The sequence below is a fragment of the Musa acuminata genome, chromosome BXJ2-9, assembly GCF_036884655.1.
Source record: "Musa acuminata AAA Group cultivar baxijiao chromosome BXJ2-9, Cavendish_Baxijiao_AAA, whole genome shotgun sequence".
NCBI classification, from domain to species: Eukaryota; Viridiplantae; Streptophyta; class Magnoliopsida; order Zingiberales; family Musaceae; genus Musa; species Musa acuminata.
In genome coordinates, this window is record NC_088346.1 from 8994403 (window position 1) to 9020145 (window position 25743).

The 25743-nt window shown below is 42.8% G+C and overlaps 4 protein-coding genes and 1 long non-coding RNA gene across 5 annotated transcripts; 2 read left to right on the forward strand and 3 right to left on the reverse strand.

Annotated features, from left to right (window-relative positions):
• Positions 1-130: 130 nt before the first annotated feature.
• LOC103997852 (magnesium transporter MRS2-1) lies at positions 131-4860 on the reverse strand. The gene is made up of 5 exons (XM_009419177.3): positions 4119-4860; positions 2843-2971; positions 2431-2763; positions 2291-2338; positions 131-559 (listed from the first exon to the last, which is right to left on the reverse strand). The coding sequence occupies exons 1-5, from the start codon at positions 4659-4661 to the stop codon at positions 329-331; spliced, it is 1284 nt and encodes a 427-aa protein (XP_009417452.2). The 5' UTR covers positions 4662-4860; the 3' UTR covers positions 131-328.
• A 3955-nt stretch (positions 4861-8815) lies between these two features.
• LOC135623007 (putative leucine-rich repeat receptor-like serine/threonine-protein kinase At2g24130) lies at positions 8816-12230 on the reverse strand. Its single transcript, XM_065125457.1, has 2 exons — positions 9547-12230; positions 8816-9446 (listed from the first exon to the last, which is right to left on the reverse strand). Exons 1-2 carry the CDS (start codon positions 12080-12082, stop codon positions 8998-9000), a joined length of 2985 nt encoding a protein of 994 aa, XP_064981529.1. The 5' UTR covers positions 12083-12230; the 3' UTR covers positions 8816-8997.
• A 48-nt stretch (positions 12231-12278) lies between these two features.
• LOC135623008 (uncharacterized) lies at positions 12279-14988 on the forward strand. The gene is made up of 5 exons (XM_065125460.1): positions 12279-12897; positions 12970-13065; positions 13581-13706; positions 14501-14540; positions 14628-14988. Exons 1-5 carry the CDS (start codon positions 12742-12744, stop codon positions 14693-14695), a joined length of 486 nt encoding a protein of 161 aa, XP_064981532.1. The 5' UTR covers positions 12279-12741; the 3' UTR covers positions 14696-14988.
• Positions 14989-17231: 2243 nt separating this feature from the next.
• Positions 17232-19523, forward strand: LOC108951258 (uncharacterized). Its single transcript, XR_001975645.2, has 2 exons — positions 17232-17552; positions 17641-19523. It is a non-coding gene; the product is annotated as an uncharacterized LOC108951258 (long non-coding RNA).
• A 1066-nt stretch (positions 19524-20589) lies between these two features.
• Positions 20590-22197, reverse strand: LOC135623009 (S-adenosylmethionine decarboxylase proenzyme-like). The gene has a single exon (XM_065125461.1). The coding sequence runs from the start codon at positions 22027-22029 to the stop codon at positions 20947-20949; it is 1083 nt and encodes a 360-aa protein (XP_064981533.1). The 5' UTR covers positions 22030-22197; the 3' UTR covers positions 20590-20946.
• Positions 22198-25743: the final 3546 nt, after the last annotated feature.

The following is a 25743-nucleotide window of genomic DNA, read 5'->3' on the forward strand; positions in this document are numbered from 1 at the left end:
ATACCACATCTGGCTGATGAGCAAAGGTGGCTGATCTCAACATTGTAAGGATTGCACCAGTGATAATTTTTCATACACACCATATGGCCCATCTGAAACACACTGTTGTGAGAGAATAATGCAACAGAAATTGCCATCAAATAAAACTATCCTTTGTTAACATAATAAAATATTATTCTGAAGCTTTTGCTTCTAGCAATATGCTAGAATTTCATATGAACTGTAAGCCAACAAAATAATGGGCTCTTACAGAATTTTGTATTACAATACTGCAGCAGGATGAAGATGAAGAGCCTTTTGGCATGTCAGATATACTCTGAATGACTACTTACAAGGGCATTAATCTTCTGTACTTGAAATACCACAGGAACAAACAAAAAATAACTAGGCCGCATACTCCAGTAATCACAAGTACCCACTGGAATGCCGATGGTACGTCAAATAAGGCGATCTCAAAGTTCATGCCAAAGATCCCTGCAACAACCCCAAATATGGCGACGACAAATGTTGCAGTAGTTAGTAGCAACTCAAACTGGATCAACTGATTCCGGACATCATCCTGAAAGAAGAAGTAATCCATGTCAAACGGAAGAGCAATATGACTCGTGTAAGGATTTTACTAAATCAATTATTCAAAACAACAAATGCATATGAGGAACAGAACTGATGGCCTTTTTTTGCATAAAATACTGCGATATGTATTCTTGATGCTGAAGCAGTGTAAGTGCAGCGGAAAAATTTATATGTCAAATACTAATGGATTTAGGGTCACTTGAAGTTATAAATTTGATGTCCATTTCATGAATGATACAGTTTGATAACAAACTAGTGCCTTTAGTGATAGTAAAGAAAACAAAACTCGATAGATGGCCTGATGGTTCGATCCTTCACGACTCAGTATGTAATTTATTGTACAATTTTCCAAAGCAAAAAAAACATGATACAAACAGAAGAGTATCGACCATAGTATCACTACAATGCTACTTACAATTATCAGATGGAAAGAACAATGCAAGATACATGATAATTCAATGAAAATGCAAGCAGTGTCCGGCAAAAGTCTATAGCAATATAACTCAACTTCATTTAACCTTAAGATATAGTACTAGTCCTCATAAAAAAATTTGAGGTTACCATTTTCACTAGAGATCTACAAACCTACCTGCAACCTCTCAGATGGCAGTTTGCTTGGCTAGCAAAGCAAAGGCTTTAACAAAAACTAGACAAAGAGCCTTATTCCAACTGAGCGCAGTGTAGCATAGTGTCTACCATATCTGAGTAGCAAAGTTTAAGCTTGAGGCACTCATTCAAAAACCATATCTGACCGTTCAATTCTAAACTACCATTGTTCTTATCTTGTCTTATGTCTAATACAAAGCCACTTCCATACTGGCTAAGAGTGTAATTTTTCAAACACGATACATATACTGATACTTCTTTCAAGGAGATGGGAATATCCTTCACCACTCGAGTGCAAACTGAAGTAAAGAAATTTTGGAGAAATAAATAAATTTTGATCAGCAGAATAAACAAAAAAATTTCTGTCGGAGTCAATTGGTTTGATGTCCTATAACAAAACAGCAGTTGCTGTTTTATATGCTCCCAAATTAGGGAAAGTTGAACTTGTCAAGTTACTATGTAGCTAAAAGTGCAAGATGTTTCCAGCGGATTTAAATTCCTGTTCCATAAGGCTACCTAGCTTGGTATAGTGACAACCTATATGTGAACATAAACTGCACTGGAGATTTTGCTGCATTTCACAGTCATCACAGCTGGCATCCTTGTCAAGCAAGTCAAAGACTCTATCAACAATGTATACCATTCAACATACATCCATCATTAGATAGCAAAAGTTCTTACATGAACTGGTGAAGACATAATATTATTCAAATATAAATGTACCATTAAACCATTCCATTACAGTATAAGCAGGTTAGGTAGCAAAGAAATTATTAGATCCATGTCATCATGTTTTTCGTCAGTCAGGATTTTAAAATACAAGTTAAAGAATATGGATGTAATTGTTCACCAAGTCTGCTCTAAATTGTACACCATATGATAAAAAGTGATTTCAGTTTGGAAATAAGCTTCTTCTTTTCCATTTCCTCGTATTCGATGATAATGGATCAGTACTCATGCCCATTAACACTTACAAGCTCGTACTCTTTGTTAATATAATAATTATAGAACACTCTAGCAACAATTTCGATATCAATGTCTTTTACAAATGGATACAAGCAATGATTAACCTTGATTTAAAAAACATCAGGAAAGCAAGAGCAAAAAATACCAGCTGAATGTTAATGAAATCCTCTGTGTCATCAATATACTCCTTCAACTGCACAAAAAAAAAAAAAGTGCAACAGACCAACTGTTCAGATTTTCAAATATATGATAACAGGATAGTTATGAAAATATTGCAGTGCTTACCGAAGTTAGCTTGTTCAGGGTGCTATCAATGACCACAAAGTAAGCTTCCAACAGCATTTCCAACTCTTCTATGTTCGATGTAGTGCTGCTGGAACTTTTCATACTGTCATGTCTGCTCCTGGCAAGACTTAAAGCCTTCTCGAGCCTTTTAGATTCAGGTGGTGAAGAAACAGGTGAAACTGGAGCAGAAACTGATACTCCACCAGCAGAATTGAACCCATGGAAAGATTGATCGCCACAAAATGATGCTTCCATCCGCCTTTTTTTGTCTGTTAGATACATTTCAGCCATATCACCATCATCATCCATCAACTGCTCTATTTCATCTCTGACCTACAAAAGCTTGGCATATAATTAGCAAGTCTGAAAACAATGATAAATTTGTTAAGCAGCAGATAACGTGTTGGCATACCTTTTGAACTCTCCGAGTCAAAGCAAGAAGCCTGCTTTTTAAGCGACGGACACGTTCCAAGTTAGAAGTACTGATCTTCGATGTCAACTCATCCAATAAGGGGTACGCTTCAATTTCGAGTTCTGCAGCCTAAAAAATCATGTAGAGAACTTTGAGTTTTCTATAGCTAATTCCAGAAGTACTCATATATGCACCACCAATCAAATCACATTCATTAAGTACAAGTTCATTTGAGGAAACTTTGAGCCTTCACAAGTACTGTATGATCAGGAACAACCAACTATAGGACAGAATCCTTGGCAGGAAAGAGTTGCACCAATATAGGACAAATAAGTAGCTCGACAAGAAGAATTCACCATATACCAAATATGAGTGAAAATCTTCTACGTCCTCATAGCATGGGGATAGTCATATAAAAGTAGTCAATCAACAAAAAAGCAAGTAAAATTTTTTAATCATGTCTTAAAGGAATGTTAAATTTTGATTACCGAACCCATCTCAAGGTTATATTTGCTTACAAGATTGCTTGAGATAGTCAACTCTTCCATTTTCAGATAAAGGTGCAGTTTTATTATTTGTAGCTTATTGGTAATAAATGCTTTTACTCAGAATCATAAGCAGCAGGTAGGAAAAAAAATAGTAGATCAGTGAGAACCTTCAGCATTTAAGTCTGTGAGATTAGCCATATCTTTTCTTGCTCAATATAACCATGTGATGGCTTATTACCAAAATGATCAAATCCTTTCTCCAGCATTAATGTTGTGAAGAACTGTGTATTGCTACTTGCCATTGAATTAATTTGCTTATCAGCAAGTATATCAATTTTTAGGTCTTGCATTGATGCCATCATTTACTTAATCCATCATCCACCAAACCCTTTAATTGCTTATACAATTGCCTGCAATGGTTATTGGAGAGGCCATTGTCTAACACCAATTTAATGTCATATCAAAGATAGCCAAAATCTTTACTCAAATGGCATCAATTCTACATCCAATTCCATTTCAATCTAAACATAAACGTTAGATTTTATCTATTTATCCACGGATAATCAACTAAAACATACTCAAGATCCTAATTTTGACATCAGTTTCCAACAGTAGTTAGTTTCATATCACTCACACCACTATGTATAAATGGTGAAACAATGAAAGCAAGAAATTAAATTGAAGTTTCAGGAATTAACACCATATTATTGCGTAAAAGACCTGGAATTGAATCCAAATCGGAATAGAAGAGATCGCGAGAATAGACGAGGAGAAAGAAAAGATCGCACCTGTGCGTCGAGGAAAGTGCAGGCGGCCTCGAGGGCGACCTCGAGGGCACGGAATTCGAACGGCAGGTCATCGGGCGACGGCTCACCACCAGCGAGCACGTCCCCCGAGCCGGCCGCGAGGCGGCGCTGCAGCTCAATCACATATTGCAGGACGTAGCTGTCGAGGGAGTTGAGGAGAAGCACCTCGTCGGCGGTGATGATGCACCGGATCTGCTCGAGGTTGACGACGATCGCCCGCTCCCGGCCGAGGATGGTGGAGGGGTAGACGAAAAGGGGATCGAGGAGGCGGAGGTCGCGCGCGGGGAGGTCGCACCGCCGCATCATGGTGAACTTGTCCACCTCGATGACTTGCGACGCGGCCGTGGCGGCGTCGACGCGGATCCAGGAGCGGACGCTCTGCCCCCGCTTCTTGAGCCCGGAGAAGTCGACGCCCTGGAAGAGGGGGCGGCGGCCGGTGGTGGACTCGCGGGCCGCCGCGACAGCCACGGCGGAGGTGGAGGTGGAGGGCTTCCGGGGGAGGAGCCGCTCTCGGAGCTCCGCCATGGGGGAAGCGGCGCAAGGAATACGAAGTAGGGACGGCGGAGCGGGGAGGAAGAAGGGAAGCGGAAGCCTATCGTCTTCGTTATCTTATCTACCTATTGATCTACCGAACCATCGGTCTATTGATGGCACCAGAGGCAGTCGCCTTCTCCTCCTCGAACTCGAAGGCGAGATGGATTGCGAGGAGATGCGGGTAGGCGAAGGATCGCACGACTCCGCAAACTTCCAACGGGTTCGAGACCTTTTGCCCACTCATTGTCTGGGGCCCGGTGGGGCACGGAGGAAGACGTCGGCTCAGCCGTCTTGGCAGAAGCGCCATTCAGGGTCTTCCGTCCTTACACGGTTGACGGGTGGGGCCCTCACTACGAGATCACTGTGTTGTGGTAAGTGGAATTCCGTGAATCCTGTGATAGATCACACGGCTGAGCCCGAACCATAAAGGCGGAGTGGTGCGAAACACGGGACCAAAGCATACGCAAGGGTAGATTCATGCTGGATGTGTGTATATATTCGCATCAATGAGCTCATCAAAATGTCCGAGTAGTACGAATCCAATCCATTAATGTTTGGGCTCCCATCTACTCTCTTTTTCATAAATAATTAATCTCCCAAAAAATCATTTAAAGAATATTTTTATAAATATATCTGAGGTTATTTTTTAATAAAAATACCACATATAATATTTTACGAAAATAAGTAATATATACCATTTAAAATTAATTTTAGTATATACACATATAATCAGATTAATTTTGATCATCCATTTGAAATTAATTCAACCTGTCTTATTTTTTTAAGCATTTGATTTCTCGATTGTGTTGGGGGATTATTTATAGTATTAATATATGTTAGATGTTTTATTGCTTATGTTATAGATGGATATATTATATACAATGATATGTTTTTTTTATGCTTATGACATATTTTGGACTATGTCAAATATTTCCTTTTTTTTTTTGTTATTAGGTGGATATCATGGATATTAGGATCATAAAGAGGGGAGGAGGGCAAATTAATATTTTTGAAAAGTTAAAATGATATGAAAATTCATTGGAAATATGTTTAACTTGGAATGAATAAAAATAGTGAGTAACTAAATAAGTAAACAATAAGAATCAAAAGCACAAAGAAAATGCACACCAGATTTATGGTGGTTCAGTTATCACGACATACGTCTACTCCTAATTCTTAGTCCGTCGAGATTATCAGATTTCATTAGTGATATTCTTTCAATGAGCGAAGATCAACTAATCTTATTACAAATTTTTTTTCTTTTCATGGGTTTAGGAGAGAACATTTACAACTCTATTTTACAAGTGATCATCATACCTCCCTTAGAATGACTTAGAAGTTAGTGGAGGAAGAAACTTAAGACTTTCAATAGAATTTGCACACTTAGAATTATAAGTTTTTCGTGCTCTTTTCTTGCTGCATTAAGCCAGATTGAGTGATATATTTATAAGCCTCAAATTATTTAAAAAATGGAGCCAAAAAATCCTATCCCTGGATTTTTGGGATACTAACAGTACTATCGCTAGTGTTGGGCAATACCATCACCTGTAGCATTGAGCACTAATAGTACCACCATCAGTCTGGGTGGTACTACTGTCTGACAATCTAGAAGATTATGTACTGACGGTACTATCATTAGTATAAGTGATACCATTGTCAGTTTAGGCAATACCACTGCCTATAACACTAGTAGTACCATCGTCGAGTTTTTCAGAAATGTACACTCGGTACTGTTTCACCACTTGAACCAACTTTAGGTTATTAAATCGACCTTTTATTAGACTCAATTCAAGCCCAATAATCCCTTAATTAAGTTGACATGGTTACATCGAAAACTAACTCAATTAGACTTATAAATTACTTCGATCAAGACACAAACGATTACAAACATGAATCATATATTGTCCGACATGTCATTTGTTCATTTAGTGCTTCATCCGAAACTTTGATGCATTGTCCTCTCATTCGGTATATTGTCCGATCCATCGGCATATTAACCTCCTACAATATACGATCTTCTTGACATAATGTTTGATCCTTCTAGCTCGGTGCTCGAACTCATGGCACGAGATCCATTTTCTAGTATGTCAATCAATCCTCTAGTCCGATGTCTAATTTTTTGATATGATACTCTCCGGCCATATTTGATTCTCCTACTTCAATCGATTTATCTTTCTATAATTGAAGTTAGTCTCACGCCACTCAAATGCTCATTAAATCATAACTTCATAAATTGATTTCATCAAAATTCAAGATTTAATAATGGATACTTCTATAATTGAAGTTAGTCTCACGCCACTCAAATGCTCATCAAAATCATAACTTCATAAATCATATTTTATTTTTTATCTTAGATAGATTTATCATATAAAAGTGATGCTTTTAATGATAATATTGTTAGGAACTAGTCGGGGGGGGGGGGGGGGTGGGGGGTGACTTAGTATAGAAGAGCATAGTGGATGTAAAGAAAGTAAACAAAGTGGTTTGCAGTTAAAGTAAATTATACAAAAGAAAAAGTAAACCAGATTTTTATAATGGTTCAGTCGTCATGACCTACATCTACTCCACCGATTCCTCTTCCGTCAAGGCTACCGACATCCACTATCGGTCTTCCTTCTATAGACGAAGACCAATTATCTTTTATAACTCGATTCTCCTTTTACCGAGTTAAGGAGATAACCCTTACACCCCCACTTACTCCTCTCTTAAACAATTCTAACACTTAGAACTTTTGAGAGGAGTTCATATAAGACTGCAGTAGCGTTTCTTTCTATTTTTACTCTTAATTCTTGTGTCTCTTAACCAGGGATGAGAGGGGTATTTATAGGCTTCAAGTTGATTCAAACTTGGAGCATAAAAACATCTCATCCCGGGTCTCTCGGGTACGGGCGGTACCACCGCCAGTGTCAATCTGACACTAACACTGCACTAGGACGCCCAGGCCGGCGAAACCATCGCCTGACATAGTCTCGAAGACTATGCCATGACGGTGCCACATATTGGGTCACTATTTGGGCCTTTCATTGGGCTCAACACAATCCTTACATGGGCCCAATTGACCCCTAATTGTGTTGGCTCAATTTCAATCTCAATTGTGTGCTAACTATAAATTTTAAGACATTTACTAAGCTAAACAAGTTTGTAAGTCTAGTTTCTTCCAACGAGCTTTTGACGATCTTCCGACGAACTTCTGATGATCTCTCGGCAATGTTCTAGTGGACTCCCGGTAAGCTCCGGGACTTCACGATGATCTTCTTAGCGAGTTCTGACGAACTTCTTTAGCAAGCTCCTGGACTTCTCGATTGGTTCCTACAGAACTTTCGACGAACTCTCGAACGCCCAACAAAATCTCGTTCTCGACTTCGGAACTTCATTTTGCTTTATGTCTTGCTATCGTGGTTATTCCTACATACGTAAAACACACTTCGATCTAGATAATTATTACTAAGCATGAATCATATTATCCGGCATGTCATTGGTCCATCGACGCTTCGTCTGATTCTTCGGCGCATCGTCCTCTCTTGTGGCCTATTGCCCAATCAATTAGTTGACTTCTGTAACTCCGATATCCTTAGCGCAATCTCTGCTCTTTTTGGCCCGATGCCCGAATCTATGGCCCGAAGCATTCTATCGATATGTCGACCGATCCTCTAGCACGACAACTAATCTTTTGACATATTTTTCTCCGGCCCAACATGATTCTTCCTGCTTTAATCGTTTCTCCCTAATCGAAGCATCCTGCGTCATTCAAAACGCAGATTAAATCTTAAATACTTATCAATTAGTTTCATCATCAAAATCCGAGATTCAACAAATACGATAAAAAAAATAATTAGTGTGCATAATATTTTTATATACTTTTGTTGTTAATATTAATAAAAAAATAATTATATGATGAAAAAAGATCTCATACCAAGATATATATATATATATATATATATATATATATATATATATATATATATATATATATATATATATAACACTCTAATAGTTAAATTATTTTTTTCTCATTTTCGATGCCTAATTAAATTAGGAGTTGTTACATTATGTCAATATAATAAAAAAATAACAGGAAATTTTCAGGATTTTTTCTTATATAATTATCATTCACTGAGTCCCTTCTCTCTTTATATGACTCAATGTTAGGAAAAGCAAGAGAATAAATAAGAAACGATGCAATTTTCTCTCAATTTTAATTGATAAAGCTCAATCGACAAGCAAAGCTATAAGCTTCTCCACGTTTGGTTGCTTTCTTGTTCTACTTGAAATGCCCAGAAGGACAAAGTAGAAGAAGATGCAGAGCAGCAGCAGCAGCACTGAGATGCTACCAGTCATCCGCTGTGATGCTGGAGGAGGACATCTCGATGGTGGACGACGCTATTATCCCACGGGACGACGTGAACGTCACGGTCGTGTCGCCTCCAAGGTACCGTTTCAGCCTGTCTAAGTCGTCGGCGGCGTCGAGCATGGTCGGCCGCCCGGCGGGGCTCTCGTGGGAGCAAACGAGGCCCAGTTCCAGCAGCTCCATGATCGCCACCTCCCACACGTTTCTCACCTCCAGCCTCTGGTGGCACGCCTCCCTCATCAGACCCGAGTCGATGACGTCCTCCGGTCGACTGCGGTAATGCCTCTTTACCCACCGCTGCAAGCTCAGACCGTCCTCGCTGCCGAACATGCCGTCGGTAGGCCTCTTCCCGGTGACCGTCTCCAGCACCAGGATCCCGAAGCTGTAGACATCTCCCTTCGTCGACGTGCTCCCGCCGTATCCGTACTCTGTTCGAGCTCAGAAGCAAGACGACGAACGAAAGATTACATCTTGAAGATTTACTGTCTTAGATACGTACCAACACTTGAAAGCAATGGGAAGCGGCACCTGGAGCGACATATCCGATCGATCCACAGAGAATATTGGCCGTCGAGTTGGACGTCGATGCGTATGCCGTGTTTCCTTCTCCCACTGTCATGACCAGCCTCGCAATGCCGAAATCGGATACCAGGGCGGTCATGTCGTCGTTGAGGAGGATGTTGCTGGGCTTCAGATCACAGTGGATGACCTTTACCGGTGAATGGTGGTGCAGATAAGCTAAGCCCTCAGCAATGTCGCTGCAGATGTTCACACGCTCCAGTAAGCTCAGCTGCGGGGAGTCTGGTTTCTCTGTTTCCGGGTAGAGATGGCTCTCCAGGCTGCCATTGGCCATGAAGGGAAGCACCAGGGCTTTGAAATCTGGAAGACTACAAGCTGTTATGATCCTCATCAGGTTCCTGTGCCTAATGTTCTTGAGGACCTGGCATTCCCTCTTGAAGCTTCTGGTGGAGTTCCCAGTTTGCAGCTGCAGAACTTTGATTGCAACTAAGCTACCATCACCGAGCACTCCTTTGTAGACATGTCCGAAGCTACCCGAGCCTATCAATCGGCTTGTCTCGAACCCTGCCGTGGCCTCAGCGAGCTCTTTGTAAGTTATTCTTGGGAAATTTGATGAAAGGTTCAGAGAAAGATTCCCTGCTGAATCCCCGTCCTCTCTTCTGCTCATCACTTTTCTGACGACCATGTAACCTGTGGCACACATGACTGTTACCAGGAAAGCTGATACAGCCACGATGCTGACGATCAATACGAGGGCCTTGTGCGAATGGATCGAACGTCTGTTCTTGCGATGACAGCTGGGAATTCCAGGCAGCGAACCGCACAAATGATTCCCTTCGATCCATTGCGGTGCCAAGGAGTTGAAGACGCCGGCTTGCGGCAGCGGCCCAGTGAAGTTGTTGAAGGAGATGTCGAGTAGCCTGAGGCTGCTGCAGTGCTGAAGAGAAGCTGGAATCTCCCCTGAGAGGCCATTAAAGGACAGGTCCAGCGACTGTATGTTCAGTAGGCTGCCCATTGAGTCCGGGATTGGTCCTTGAAGATGATTGCGAGAAAGATTCACCAGCTCGACTACTTCGCAGCTTCCCAGGCTTGGAGGAATGAAGCCACTGAGTTCGTTCGACGACAGATCGATTTCCCTAACCTTGTCCATTTTGCTCAGCTCCGTGGGAAGCTCCCCCTGTAACAGGTTGTGTGACAGATTGAAATATATGGCCATGGAGCTCAAGCCTGCAACGTCAGCTGGTATAGTCCCTGTGAGTCTGTTATAGGACAGGTCTAAGAGTTCCAGTTTCATGCTTCCCAGGCTGGAAGGTATCGATCCCGACAGCAAGTTTTCACTAAGGATGAGTCTCCTCAGTTGAGTTAGATCTGCTAAGGCTGTTGGAATGGAGCCTGAAAGCTTGTTTCCCGATAAGTCTAACAGCCCTATCTGACTTGGATCATTAGGAGGAGTTGGGATCTCTCCGGAGAGGGAGTTGCCAGACAACCAAAGCCTTTGTAGATTGGGCAGAAGAAACAATTCCAAGGGAATGTTTCCATGCAAGAGATTGATCGACAGATCCAGCCAAGTCAATTCGGAAAGGTTAGATATCTCTGATGGGATAATCCCCTGAATGAGATTGTCTCGGAGATCGATCTCCGAGAGATTAGCACTCAGATGGCCAATAGTTGAAGGCAATTCACCTCCCAGGTTGTTCCCCGCCAGCTCAAGCTCCTCCAGATGAGTCAGATTCGCAATGGCATTGAAGAAGGGAAGGAGATTGGAATTCTGACCGTCACCGGAGAAATTGTTGTAGGAGAGGTGAAGTATCTTCAGAGAAGACAGCTTCACCAAAGTCTCCGAGGGTAATATGCCACCCAAGGAATTGTTCTCGACATCGATCTCCGCCAGAGCTGTGGAGTTAGATAGAGAGCGAGGGATGCCACCCATGAGCTGGTTTGAGTAGAGCAGGAGGTTCTGCAGACAAGGAAGGTGGTTTCCCAGCTGTGGAGGGATGAAACCAGTGAACAGATTAGTGGAAAGGTCGACGTAGCTCAACCGTGAGCAATTGTACAGGAGAGCAACAGGGAGGTCGCCATGTAGCTGGTTGCTGCCGAGGTCGACATAGCGAAGCTTCGCAAGCATGCCGAAGCTCTCAGGGACGGTGCCTCGTATGCTGTTGCCTCTTAAACCGAGCAGCTGAAGATTAGATAAAGATCCAAGCTCAGCAGGAATGGATCCTTGGAGCGAGTTCTCCGACAGTTCAAGCAGGGTAAGGCGAGAAAGATTGGACAGGAATGGTGAGACTGCTCCTGCCAAAGATTTGCCTTTGAGATCAATATTGACAACTCGTGCAGGATTCATGCCACAAACCACGCCACTCCACCCGCAAACATTAGTCTTCTCGCTCCAGCTGCCAAGAGCGTTCTCTGGATCGACAACTATGCCTTTCTTGAACTCTAGAAGTGCGGATCGGTCGATTCTGATGGTGCCATTCTGACGGAAGGGGTGAACAGGAGAAAGGAAGAAGAGAGAAAGAAGGGTGGGGAAGACAATGCAGTCCATTTTGTCACATATCTGCAGCCATGACTCGTTGTACTTCTTATGCGATGATGCTGCATGCGGAACTCCACAGTGAGTGCGATGAGGAGGTGGCAGGAATCGACTGCTCCATTGATCTTAGTGGACATCAAAAGTTGGCCCTTGAGGAAGCTTTCGGATCTGCGAGGGTGGAATGTCGATATGAGGTACAGGAAGTGGAATCTGGATGCGGTGTGCGCTTGTGATTGGACAAGAAAGAAGACATGATGTGGATGTTTGCAGTTCCTGATGAGCTGCTTGTTCCAGCGATTACCTTCAGAAACCTAATCATGTATTGTATCATCACACCGCCTGCTGCTGCTTCTCCACCATGGCCACCACCATCAACCGTGGCTCGCAGTGCAAGTGCTGCTGCGTTGACATGATGATGAGATTTCGAGGAAATGGTCCATCAAAAAGACAACCATCGAGTGCCAAAGTTCCTTCTTGTCTCCCACAATTGTGCGGTACCGAATGCTCGGTTTAGTTCTTTGTTTTGTATTTTTTTCGAATCTTAAGGAAACTGTTGATCTCGAATCCAACGGTCGCGAAAGCCGCGATGCTTGAAGCTTATTAAGCGGATTTGAGCGGCCAACAGCGACGCAGCATTCGAAATTGGGCGAGCGGCGGGAGAGGCGCGAGAGATGGCGGAACAGCGGCGGGGGAACCAGCAGCAGCGCCACCGCCACCACCATCCGGCGGTGGACGACGTGATGAAGGTCTTGAGCAGGGCGAGCCGTGACCTCCTCCTCGTCCAGCGCCAGCTAGATCAGGAATTCCAGCGTTCCTACCCCGACGACGTGCGTGATCATAGGGTTTTATCTGGTCTTGTTGTCTGTTATTGTTCTGGTTCTGACCTCCTTGGCCTGCAGGTCAATCCCTGCAAGATTGTTGCTCGCATCAAGAAGATCCAGGAGGACTTGGTCTCGCTCAAGGAACTCTGCCGCGAGCTGCTCGCTGAGAAACAGGTTCTTCTTTCTCTTTCTTCCGCACGCAACAATTAGGGGGGGGCAGCGAAATGATCTAGTAGAAAGCGAAAGTTATCATCTTGGAGCATATGGTGTTACTTGTTCTTTGGGCTCTTTGGTTTGGTATAGATATGTCGGCGTACGAAGAGTGTTCGATAATATGCACCTGTTTGCAGCCTCGGTTAGAGTAGCACCAGAGATACAAATTGACTTCGTTTAAGACAAGGAAAAATCTAGCAAGTTATCTTTGCATAGGAAACCTGATTGATAAGTATACGATTCACATGAAACTACTGCATCCCTTATCACTACTAATCTGTCATGCTATCTCCATAGGATATCAGTGTACAATGTAAATGGTGATCATTTACCATATTTTGTAGCTCTATATGTTGCTGGGTCATCTGCTTCGTGCTTCTAAGTTGGCCTTTTGTCACGAAAATATTGATAAGACTCTGGCAACAAACTCCACTAAAATTGGGAATAAACTGTCTGCTCACCGTTTTCGTCTGCAGGATTTAATTGACAAAACAAGATCAGTTTTGGTTGGGCAAAGGCATTCATTGCAGATGTTATTGGCTTCTTCTGGTCTACCTTCAATGAGCGAATCTGATGACATGGCATACGCAAATTTGAACCAGGTGATGGATTCTCTGGTTTTGTTTATTCATTCTGATAAATTTGTGTGTTCATTCTCATATCCTGTTTTCATCTTTTAGTAAACTTTTCAGAGGTTCATCAAATATTTTCTGTTTAAGCTTCATAATCTGTTCTTCATATTTTATGTGACTCTGTACAAGCAAGTCATAGGCAACCATTAATTGAACACTGTGAAATGCTCCTATACAGAATAGTATCAGATGAGGTTTGAGTCTTCAGAAGGGCAAATCGTGTTATGTAAGGCCTGTTAGACAGTTAATGCATATAATTGGTAGATCCAATCATTCCCCATTGTTGCTGAAGGTGTAAGCATACGACTATTTGCTTCTCCTTTGTGCTTAGTTTTTCAAGTGGTACTGGAAACTACCGTTTCATGTAGAATCTCTATCGATGCTAATTGTTTGATTGTATTACTATGTAATAATACTACAAAAAGGGTATCCAAACTTACTCATAGAAATTTCATCTCACTGCCCAATGGGATTACTGATCCATCGAGACTGGGTTAAATGATTTGCAGTGAAAAAGACAGGAATTGTTTGCAGCTGCAGCTTGTAATCATCATGTTTGTTCTAGATTCGATTGCATTATAGTTATAAATGATCATGCTCTATGAGATTGTTGCACTTCTTAAGATTGAAGGCACTGTTGTTATGATTCCTCACCTATAAATTGAAGCTCTTCACCAACTTCACATTGCTCAATACCCTTAGGGATGATCAATCTAGTGGGCAAAGCAGTCTAACTCGTTTGCAATATACTTGCAATTGAACAGGTTATTGACGAATGGACAGCTCAAGTGAGAGCAAAGACTGGTAATAGCACCTGCACACTTCTCCATAACATAAAAATATGAGTAACTTTCTTGCAGAAAAGAAGACTGAGATGCTAGCTTATTTCAGGGGACGAGAAAGACATCGGTGAGGATATAAATCAGATGCTTTTCTCAGCATTAGTTCAGAACAACTAAGGTTAGAGTGAAGAGCAACAAGGAGATGAAAGCCCTTTGAGCTAATTTGCATAAGGTACGCATTGAATGATGTATACATACACTGATGAACTTTAGAATGCCATGTTGGCACCTGGTTGACTTGCTCTGTGTAGATCTTAGTTGCCTCTTCCACGACATTTGAACCTTTGTCATGCGCTAGTTCCTAATATAAATTCTTCCAAACCTATTCTCCTACTCCTGTAGGCCACCCATGTGTGATTATGTATCTTTTCTATCGATAATTGCAACATCTTCATGTTTGGATGCATTCATTGCAAATTTTCTCCTTTTCTAATTTATTTGGCTAATTATATGTTTTATTGATCTTAACCAAAGCTTTTTAAGTTACTTTTGTGATAGCAGAGAAAGAAAACTGTTATGTCCTTTTATGGGGAGGTGTTGTTATAATATCACGGACTTAGTTGTAATTGCCTAAGTCGCGCAGTACTCTTACAGCAAAATCATAGACTTAGTTGGCGTTGCCTAAATCGTGAAGTATCATTACGTCAACTTTTCAAACTTAACTGAGATTGTCTAAGTCATAAGACGTCTTTGCGATATATGAGTTCGTAAAAGGTTAGCTTAGTTGTAACCTCGTACAGGTCCCGAAAGACCTGTAAAACAACAAGTTGATTAGTTTGAAAATGAGTGGTGAACAAGACTCGACGTCTCGCGAAGAGGGAAGCTTTACAAATAATTCAGCGAGTAATTTAAGTGTCAGAGAGGAAGGAGAAAACAAGGACTTTAGAAGATCGAACGAATAATTATAAGTTTGTAAACAATTGTTTATCGGGTGTTAGGCGCGAATACAAGTTTCCGTCAAGTTAACGTGTAAATTAGTGAAGAGTATCCAACGTCTGAACTTGGAAAGTAAGTTCTCATCAAGTTAACATACGAACTTGAAAAAACTTTAAGACTTCTTCGACGTAGCAGATTTCAAAAAAATATTATTACTTTAGTTAAACTGGGATTATTTGTTTTTGATGCTGCAATTAAACTTGCAAATGATAACATGGATGCCACATTCAGATATAAAGAACTTTTGATTGAGAAAGTCCAGAAAGCCTTCTGTACCAAATAGATTAGCCTTCACTATGACTCATAATCATAAATTTTGCACAATGGAGGGAGAAGACTGTTTTTTGGCAGATTAGGATCGAAACTAATCTGAATTATTTGTCATGATGGATCTAATGAGATAATTAATCCATAAACCTAATACACTTAAACCATATGCTCAATATGATTAGGTCCAAAATAATGATTATATTCTCATCATCTAACCTTCCCAAATCAATTCAAAATGATCACAAACTGAGTTTGTGACATAAACAAAAAATTGTTTGATAGTTTCAGAAAATCCAATCACATAGTCCAAGGAGTGGCACCACCATCACCAGTGCCACCACCACAACCACAGAGGCATGTCATCCACAGTGGTGCTTGTGGCGTTCACGACACAGGAACTGTGAACCCTACAAGAAGACTGTGTCCCTGCGACCACCGGGCTCCCATGAAAGAGAAAGGAGAGAAGACAGAGGAGTAACTACAGAGAGAGCAGTTCTTTGGGTGTGCAGCTTTTGCTCTCCTTTTCCTTCCCTGTTAACACGTGTATGGGATGCAAGCAAGCAAGCACCCAATCCAATCCACATGACGACCTCACAAGCCACCAAAGGAGGAAGAAGATGATGTGCTCCACAACCAGAACACTCCCAAAGATTTGTGTGGGAAAGAAGAAATCTAGTGTCAATTTCATGTAGAGTGAGAAAGTGATGGGGACAAAAGCAGTGGCTGAAACATGAGGGAGAGCAGAGACAGTGGAATCCTCTCACACCATTATTGAGCATAAGAAAAGATTGGAGAATTATAACTACAATGTTGCTCCACATTTTAATTCCAAGCAGGAAGCCTAAAAGTAGGTTCACTATTTCCTAATTTTACTCCTCTTAAGTGCACCCAACATGGAAATCATGAAACCAAGTGAGATGCAAACACAAGAAGGAACACCACATCTCTAATCAGTTGTTAGTTTACACAACATTACTGCTTAGTCTATTCAGTAAGATAGTGACTGATTGATTATTTTTTTTTTCGAAGAACAAATAATAATAATAATAAATTGGAGTCCAGAATTTATAGTTAATATTATATTTTATAGTTAATCAGCAAAATAAATCATCATCACCATATTTCATATGTATGTTAAAAAGACACTCTTTGATTTTTAATCTTTAAATATTCTATTAAAAGTCTCATACTATTGATTTTTTATAGATTGATTCCTACACAAGTGTTTTTACTTGGGGATTTTTTTTTTGGACAAAAATATCTTTAAATTTTCATTAAAGTAATTTGATCACATATATATTATTTTTTATAATTAATTAATGATCTTAGAATCACTAATGATATGATTCAAAGATGATTATCATCATTTTTATATTTTAAAATTTTTGAGTAATATATATGATCAAATTATCTTAGCAAAAGTCTAGACATGAGTTTTTTTGTTTTTTTGGGCGAAATACCTTTTTATTTTTAAATACTTGAGGTATACCACTTCAATGGTGGTCAGGAAAGTAGGTGGCCACACGAAGACATTGGAGGCAAAGCACAGTGCTGTTCCATGGACCAGACGATGAGGCAGAAGAGGCTTGTCGGCATGGAAGGCGCCCACGTGGGAGGCGGCCACCTCAGCCTTCTTCCGCCTCCGTTGGAGGCCGCCATGCTCGCGCAGGTGACCCTGCACCCCGGTCAAAGCAGTCAAAGCGGCAAGCCAACGCAGTAATGGGGGGGACTGTGGAGGACCAGCGCGCGGCATCAGACTCGCAATGCAGTGAGTGAATCAAAAGGGACCTTTTCCTTGGCTGTTTTACCCTTGCGGATGGAGCAGTGTATTCATGCTCAGTCTCGGCTTCTTGCAGGAACGAGAGAAGGTGGAAAGGACCGGAGGATAACTGCTCTATTAGCTTCCCCTTACGAAGATACAGAAGCACGAGGAGGAGAGAGAGAGAGAGAGCAGTAGCAGCAGCAGCAGAGGTAGATCTCGAGAGATCTCAAGGAAAGCGATGGAGCTCAGACACCGTCAGATCTGCTCGGTATCAGAGACGTCGGGCTCTCTCTCTCTCTCTCTCTCTCTCTTCAGAATATTAGATAGAATCGGGAAACCGGGCTGCTCCTCCTCCTCCCCCCATCTCTTTTCCTCGCTCCTTGTAGAAGACGATGGCGTCCTGCTCTCTCTCCTCCTCCTCCTCCTCCTCGAAGCTCGATTCCAAGCTCACTCCATCTCTAGTCCCCTTCCTTCGCGAGTCCCCATCAGCCACTTCTCTTTTTCTTTTTCTTGCTGTTCGTGGATTTCTCTGAGCCCAATGCTGCCTGCGAGTCGTTCGACTACCGAGAGTGTCGTAGTAATGCACGTCGTACGTGGGCGGTGGTCGGACCATGGTGCCCCTGCTCCGGTTGATTGCCACTGTGCTCCATCTCGAGGGGGTAATCTCGCCATTTCCCGGCATTGCTCCGGTGGTCCTCCCGGGCGGAGGTCTCGTTGTTGGCTTCTGCCCGCCCGCCTGTCCCCGTGCACATGGGTGAGCGAAGACCGCTGCAGCTACATCATCTCTCTCTCTCTCTCTCTCTCGTGTTCTGCTCTGTTTACGCTGATCAATGCATTAGGAAGCAAAGAGCGGAGAGCAGCAGAATTAAATGATGGTAATGACTGCTACTTTTTATCCGCATGATGGATTTAGCCGTCATCTCATTTCCATACCCCCGAAAGAAGCTCGGTGAGCGTGCAAGGGGCTTTTTGCTGTTGCTTCTGCGTCTGTGTGGGTGTGGGTGTGGGTGTGGGTGAGGGTGTGAGAGAGAGAGAGAGAGAGAGAGAAGGGGATGCAGGACGAAGGAGAAACGATGAGAGAGAGAGAGAAGAGAGCTTCCCTTCCCCAAAACGGAGCCATCGATACGTAAAATCCGGGGGAAGTACGTCTCCTTGAGGCCCGAGTTCCCGAACTACCCTTGGGGTTCCGTTGCTGCCTCGGGAAACGAAGGGCATTGCGGTCACTTCCTGTGGGTGGAGCTGTGTATGGGGTACAGCTCTCCATTTCTGTATGGGACGTGGAAGAAGCGTGTCGCGTTGGGTTTACATATAAAGCGGTAAAAGACAGCGTAGGGAAGAGGAGAGCGAGTTGTTCTCTTTCTTCCTTTCTCTCTCTGCTTTAGTATGCTTTGTCTGGTGTTGTTGGGTGTGAGGCAAAGCCATTGATCCTGCGCAGCGAGTCTACCGAGTTGGGATGGTGAGCACTCATCACAGAAGATGGACCCGTACATGGATTTAGTGCTTGCTTTAGCTTCTGCTTTGCTTTGCTCTGTTCCGCCATATGTGATGGAGAAGGAAGAACGTAGGCCAAGCTCAGCAAAGCAGGCAGTGCTACGTCGAGGAGAAAGAGAGGGAGGATTGGCATTGTCTGTTCCGGAGGCCTCTTTTTGCAGCTGACAAGAAAGATCGAGGAAGGAACGGCCATGGAAAGGGTGGAGGCGGTGGCAGAGAGGCCAGCCATGGCGCGGCGGACGGGCGAAGGCAGGCCTCATGACGGTGCAGGTGAAGACGACGATGCACTACGCGAGGAGGCAGCCGACGTGCTTTAAGGTTTGTGTGCTGTGATATTGGTGTAAGCGGCTCAATCAGTTATCTCTTCTTCTTCTTCCTCTTCTGTTTCCTTTTTCTCTTCTTCTTCTTCTTCTGCCTACTACTCCCGTTACCACCAACATGCTGTTTTGTAATAATAGCCTCTTGGCGTTGCTGCTTTGGCTTCCACTGTTCGATCCTGCGAGTGACGTGGGTTGGTGGTGGGAGGAAAGGGATGGGGTAGGGGAGGGTGGGTTGGCACGGCATGCTTCATGCCACACATCTCCCTCTCCCACAACTCCCGTTGTGTAACCTTGGGATGTTCTGTTGGGTTTCTCTCCCTTTTGTCGCTTGTTGATTGGATGGGTTGCTTAGCATTGAACTTAGAACAGAGAGGGATTGCAGCTTTCACCCCCGCCGCCCCTCTTCCTGCTTTCTTGCTTGGGAGAGGGTTTTGCGTGGTTCAATCTGCGTGAGAGAACAACAGCGACGATGGATGTGTCAGTCTGGAATGCAATTAGTGGGGTGGTTCATTTTACCCTTTGGATGCATGAGATGTGTAGCAAGTACAGGCTTAAAGACACTGGCCACTGTGTCAGGACTGAGATCAGGTTGCCCTTAAGGCAGCTGCTAGCTATATAGCCTGATGTCGGTGCGACTGCCCTATTGTTTACTGCAAAAAGTTGGAGGAGAGTCTGCACCATTCTCTGCTTCAGGGATAAAGAGTTCCCAAGTCACCACTGCATAGGTAGTCTCCAGAGGCAAAATCCTTTTCTATTAAATCATGCCTCTGTTTGTGTTTAAAAGCAGCAATTTCTTGAACTGACTCGAGAAAAGAAGTTCTACAGCAGTTTAGATGGGTTTCCCCTTCTACCACATGATGGGATACCAAAGGTGATAGGCAATGCAAATCCACCAAACCCAAACAAAGCAAATGCCATGCATGATATGTAGTAGTAGTAGTAGTAGTAGTAGTAGTGCCATAAGCCCATATTCTATCTGGAGGCTCAGTTGAAACCATATCAGCCAAAAATCAACGGACAGTTGTGATATCTAACTTTCCAGCGTAATTAAGCATCAAATAAGCATCACAAACATCAATCTTGGGCAAGCACGGCCGCTATCTCTTCTACATTTTCGAAGCATGACATTTATTTAGGGTGCCAATCTTCATATAGACCTTATCATAAACTCGAGGACACCATTTGACACCCAAGTAGAATATTAGAATATTGGTTGGATGACTCGGTAGTACTTACGCAGGCTGCAAATTTTATGTCCAAACAGCACCTGATCATGCATGAATTCGGTCTATAAAAAGGCTGGTGGTGGTCATCGTGGCACACACAGGAGGCCACCTAGAGCTATTGCTTGACACCAGCATCCTCTGTCCCGAACGCCACTGCACATTCGTGTGAATTCCTAGTTACACAAGGACCCCTGGTCAAGTGTGGCACAAGGGATCATAAAACACTACTAGAACTAAAAACTTGGCCAACTTTCTGCACAACATCATCTTCCTCGTGAACTCTTCTCATCTCTCCATCCCTTCACCTTCCAAGCAGGATCCTCTGGCATCATCTTTCAGAGTTTTATCCCCGTCTTCTCCTTCCTAGTAATGTAGATTGGGTCCGGGCGACACTGCAGTTACAGCAGAAGCAGCAAATGCTTGGTATATCAACAGGCCACCGCCTGGGAGATCTTGTTCCACTCTATCTTTGCAGGTGTAACCATCAAGAAGTATCTTGTCTGTCCAAGTGCCTGCTAGTCCACGGCCACCGAAGATGGTGACTGCAAGAGAGAATTCTGAAGGGTCAAAGCACCTGAGGACCCTCTCGATTAAGTCCTGCGGCACCGAGGTCAGAGGATCAAACCCCATTGCCTCATAACTAGCGTAACTGAAACCCTCCTCGGGTGTCACATGGATGGTGGAGAGCGACGGGCCATGAATCCCATTCATGGAGTAGCCACAGGGCTCGAAGTCGAAGTCACAGATCTCCATCTCAGGAATAATATTGGAGATACCAGAGAGCTTCGTCATGGCCTTGGCAGGACACTCATGTCCTTCCACCGAATTCTTAAAGAAGATTAACGCCCGTTCAGTGTTCAACTTAGTCATGCACATCTCGAGGGTGACCATCGGCAGCTCAGGCTTATTGGCAGCATAGTATATATGCCATTTTCGATCTGCGTTCGCTGAATCACCAATCACATATGCATCACCACCTGACTCGAGGCTGCCAAAGAACTGATTGAGCACAGCAACTTCATCGGAGAAGCTACGGTGGGGGGACGGCTGTGCACCAGGAAAGATAAAGGTCCCACGAGAGTATTTAACAGAGAAAACAGAGAGCGAAAGCTCTGCAGCAAGTTCAAGAATTCTAGGAATGGATAGGAGGAGCTTCGTGGTCCCGCAAGTCTTGAGGATTATTTTGTAGGGATAAACAAAGAGGCTGGATTCGGAGAGGACATATGAATCGAAGTTCTTGTTCGAGAGATGAGACACGATGGTGCATCGTGCCAGATCCAGAATGGAATCGATCTGTGCCCGTGAAAGAGCACGCAGCCCCCAACCATGGGCGTCCACAAAAATGGGTGCCTCGGAGAGTGTGATCTCCAGGCGCTTCTCGTATCCCTCGAAACCAATTGGTGAGGCCAAGGGAGGGTTTGGAGTGTCCAGCAGTGAGATTGCCATCGAATCAAGCAAGAGCAAGTGAGAGTGGCAACGACAAGAAGAGAACAGGAGACCAAAAGTGTTCTGGGAGGAGGTTTGGATGTTAGAAAGCAGCTAGCTTGAGATTGTTTAAGAGCAAAGCAACAGAAATCCTACTCTACCGAAGAAGGCATCTCAAGGGGGTCTCAGGATGGCTTCCTCACACACTGCAGAAGATCAAAATTAGCAAATGATCAGCATTCAACACACCAAATCGAAGACATCTTAGTTTCAGACTTGGTTCTTACGTTGGAGTATGCAGCAGACTGGAACTTCTTGATTCCACCGTTGGGTCGGATGTCTTCGACGGTGTAGCCAAGGGGTGCTTCGTGCTGCAATGAGCTACTACTGCTACACTTTTTCTTCCCACCTTTAGACTCCATTAAAGCATTTCGAGCTTCCTGCAACAATGGAAGAACAACATGTCGATCTTTACAACCAAACAAAATAAGAATCACATGCATTAAAAGGCCAAGAGAAGAGAAAAACTAGCTATAGTCTACGCCTAGACATACTACAAAGCACGAGACGATCAAGAGTCATGTCCAAAGCATAACATTATTCTAAGCATTTTTAGGAGACCCGATAAGTAAAAATTAAACAGTGTTCATATTCATCTATTAACATAAGAAGAAAAATAACCTAAATCAAATAAAAAGATCATTCTTTACAGACAAAATAAATATATAGGAAGGATTAGAACAAATTGTAAGGCAAATCTAATGACTGCATCGAGGTTAGAACAAATCATGCCCTAATTAATATGAAATCAAAAGAACACACTGGGGGAAAAACAGAATGAAATTAACGAATTAGGGTTACAAGACGACGACACCGTACAAATTCGGCCCGGAACAGTTAAAGATCTTCAAACAAGCAAACAGGAAGAAGGGCTACAATCGCGAGATGCGATCACCAAAACCAACTCATATCAAGGGCCATTTGATTCTCCATCCACCATCAGAAAAGGATTGAACGGAATACAACCCATATTGTGCCCATAGAACAACGACAACAACCGTTGATTGATCAAACGATTCTTGAGATGACTACAACAGATGGAATTGCAAGAGAAGACAGAGACGGAGAGAAGGAAAAGCTTACGATCGAAAGGCCAAGGAGGATCACCGCAGCAGCCGAAGCCGAGACTTTGCTGATCCAAACCCTGGCGGACGATACGAGAGCCGAAGAGGAGCCGGGAAGATTGAGAGAGAGAGAGAGAAGCGGCGAGGAAGCGGGAGGAGGAGGCCTCCCTTTATATAGGACGCAGAGGGAGTCCGGGAACGTAAGGAAGTCTTCCCAACGGAGACGCTATCTCTATCTGAGAACCGATTCGGTTAACCTTAACCGTCGCGGTCCAGCGAACGCCACCAATAAGAGCGTTTCTTCGGCGGGTCCGCGTATCTTGGCCAATCGTCTGCTCTCAGCTTCCTCGTCTTTGTGTTTCCTGTCCCTCCCAAATCAAACCAACCCTCAATTTTCCATTAATTAATATTAAAGTTTTTTATATCACATCATCATTCTAAGTATTATTAATATTAAATTTAAATTAATAATATATTTATCAAAATTTTATTATAAGTTAATTTATGGGGTGTTATAATCTCTCGCTATTTAAATATTTGACATCCCTATTGATTACTAATATAACTTAAAATCAAACTTAATCTCATTCATGGATAATACTTTCTTATTTGAATTTATGTAAAATCTATGTTTTAATTATTTAAAGATATATCTATACATTTAAATAACTCTTACAACATCTGGATGAGATTTTTGGATGATTATGCTACATTTATGCAAGACAAAAGATGATTTGGGCAACAATTGGCACTGATGAGGTCACAATCCATGCTCAGTATCACCACTCCCTCTCCTTTCACAGGAACATAAAGAATCTGGCATTCTCCACCATTTCACTCCTCACTTGAAATCCTACTTGCCACTCACTTTCCTTCTGCATGGAAGATTCAAATCATCCACCTTTTAGTTTTTGGATGGTCCATTATGAACACACACACAAAAAAGAAAAGATTTCATCAGCTAGATATTCGACTTGTCAAGGTGGCATGACCTTGTTGCACATATCTACTTGGCTTAGATTCGCTTGGAGAATGATATGCTGTCCACCAATACCTCCAAGTAGTGACAGACCCAGCCACCACCTTGTGATCATTGTGGTTATTGTATTGTGCTTGGATGATCTCCATCTCCCCCAGGACGCTTCCTTTCTCTTTCTAATTCTATTGCACCAACAGCACCATGGAGATTTGTTTTTGCTTGTTGCTAGGGATATACTTTGCTTCATTCGGAATGCTCCTCTGGTGGATGGCACCTCCACTCCATTGGCCATGCTGCTGGCCTTTCATTTGTTCCTCTGTTTGTGATGTGTAGTGTAAGGCTTTGGAGCTTTGTGTTGTCAAGTTGATACTTTTGATTTGATGATTTCTTGTCTCTGTCCACAGGTTGAGAAATAAAGGGAAAACCACTGCTCGATTTCCTGCTAGCCTTCATCACTCTTCACTGCAACTCTGAAGTCAGACTTCCTCAAACAACTGTAGCAGTTATTGTATAGCCACCATAATCTTGAAAGATGTTGCTTCTTCACCAGCTAAGAAACTTGATTGATTGTCTTTACTGCAATCTTGTGCTTCACTTGTCATCTTGAGGAAACCTTGCAATGCTTTCCAGCTATTGCCACAATGAGGAAACCCTTCTCAGTGGCCTGTGGTTTTAGTGCCATTAATATCCCCACAAACAGTGATGGATTCAAGGAGTAGATGACAAGTGGGGGGAGAAATATCATGTTTTACCACCTAAAAAGTGACTCCAAGGCCATGCTTATCTTTAGCTTTAGGGAAATGGCAAATTGAAGGAGGAAGGAAGGTGCATGGCCTTCACCTTTGTCTTGTTTTTCCACTCCTCATCTTTGCCTTTTAGCTCTTTTCATCCATGATCCTCTTTTACATTAAAGCTTGCAATTAGTCGAACGTGGGCGAATCACTTTACTCAGGTGAATGCACTTTCCTTTCTCAAACCTCTGTGTTTAATCATGCATGTTCATAATAATTCAAAAACCTCTCTCTTGTTGGTGAATGAATTCAGAACTGGCACATTGCATGGAGTATGTATGACATTGGAGGTATATTGAGAATGCTACCCTTCTCTCTGTATCATCTATTTCAATCAAGACATGTTGCTACTGCCAGCAGCGGCCATGCATGGCTAGTGGAGCCTGTACAGGTCCAGGTTTCTAAGCCAATCTTGAAGGTTAATTGATCTTTGAGCAGTAGAGGAGGTGGTGGTCATCTGCTGCCATGGGAGTGATGTAAGCTTCAAGACAAAGAAAGATGAATTTGAAGGCTTTGAAGAGAGCAGGTGGTAGAGTGAGAAATCGTCGCATGTTATTGCTCAGTTTTCGCCTTCTGATCTTAATGCTCATCTCATTACTTGTTATAAGAATGTTGAATACTCATTACATTGTACACATACATACTTTATACTGTCACTCACTCATGTTCATATTTCAACATACATAATGATTGAGAAGATCACATACCACCAGTTTGCAGGCCTAGTTTGACCCTGCGTCACCACCATTTCATGCTTCTTATCTCTCCCTTTCTCCATCATGCTTTTCCTGTCTTATCAAGACAGAGCTCTTGTTCTTAGTTCTGGATTCAATCTTTGTAG

Excerpts from the sequence above, each read along its gene's own strand:
- LOC103997852 (XM_009419177.3), bottom strand. The coding sequence starts at position 4,661 with ATGGCGGAGCTCCGAGAGCGGCTCCTCCCCCGGAAGCCCTCCACCTCC. Across the intron at positions 2,972-4,118 it reads GCACTTTCCTCGACGCACAG|GCTGCAGAACTCGAAATTGA; the intron begins GTGCGATCTTTT and ends ATGATTTTTTAG. Across the intron at positions 2,339-2,430 it reads CCCTGAACAAGCTAACTTCG|TTGAAGGAGTATATTGATGA; the intron begins GTAAGCACTGCA and ends TTTTTTGTGCAG.
- LOC135623007 (XM_065125457.1), bottom strand. The coding sequence starts at position 12,082 with ATGGACTGCATTGTCTTCCCCACCCTTCTTTCTCTCTTCTTCCTTTCT. Across the intron at positions 9,447-9,546 it reads GATCGGATATGTCGCTCCAG|AGTACGGATACGGCGGGAGC; the intron begins GTGCCGCTTCCC and ends GAGCTCGAACAG.
- LOC135623008 (XM_065125460.1), top strand. The coding sequence starts at position 12,742 with ATGGCGGAACAGCGGCGGGGGAACCAGCAGCAGCGCCACCGCCACCAC. Across the intron at positions 13,707-14,500 it reads CATACGCAAATTTGAACCAG|GTTATTGACGAATGGACAGC; the intron begins GTGATGGATTCT and ends GCAATTGAACAG. Across the intron at positions 14,541-14,627 it reads TCAAGTGAGAGCAAAGACTG|GGGACGAGAAAGACATCGGT; the intron begins GTAATAGCACCT and ends AGCTTATTTCAG.
- LOC135623009 (XM_065125461.1), bottom strand. The coding sequence starts at position 22,029 with ATGGCAATCTCACTGCTGGACACTCCAAACCCTCCCTTGGCCTCACCA.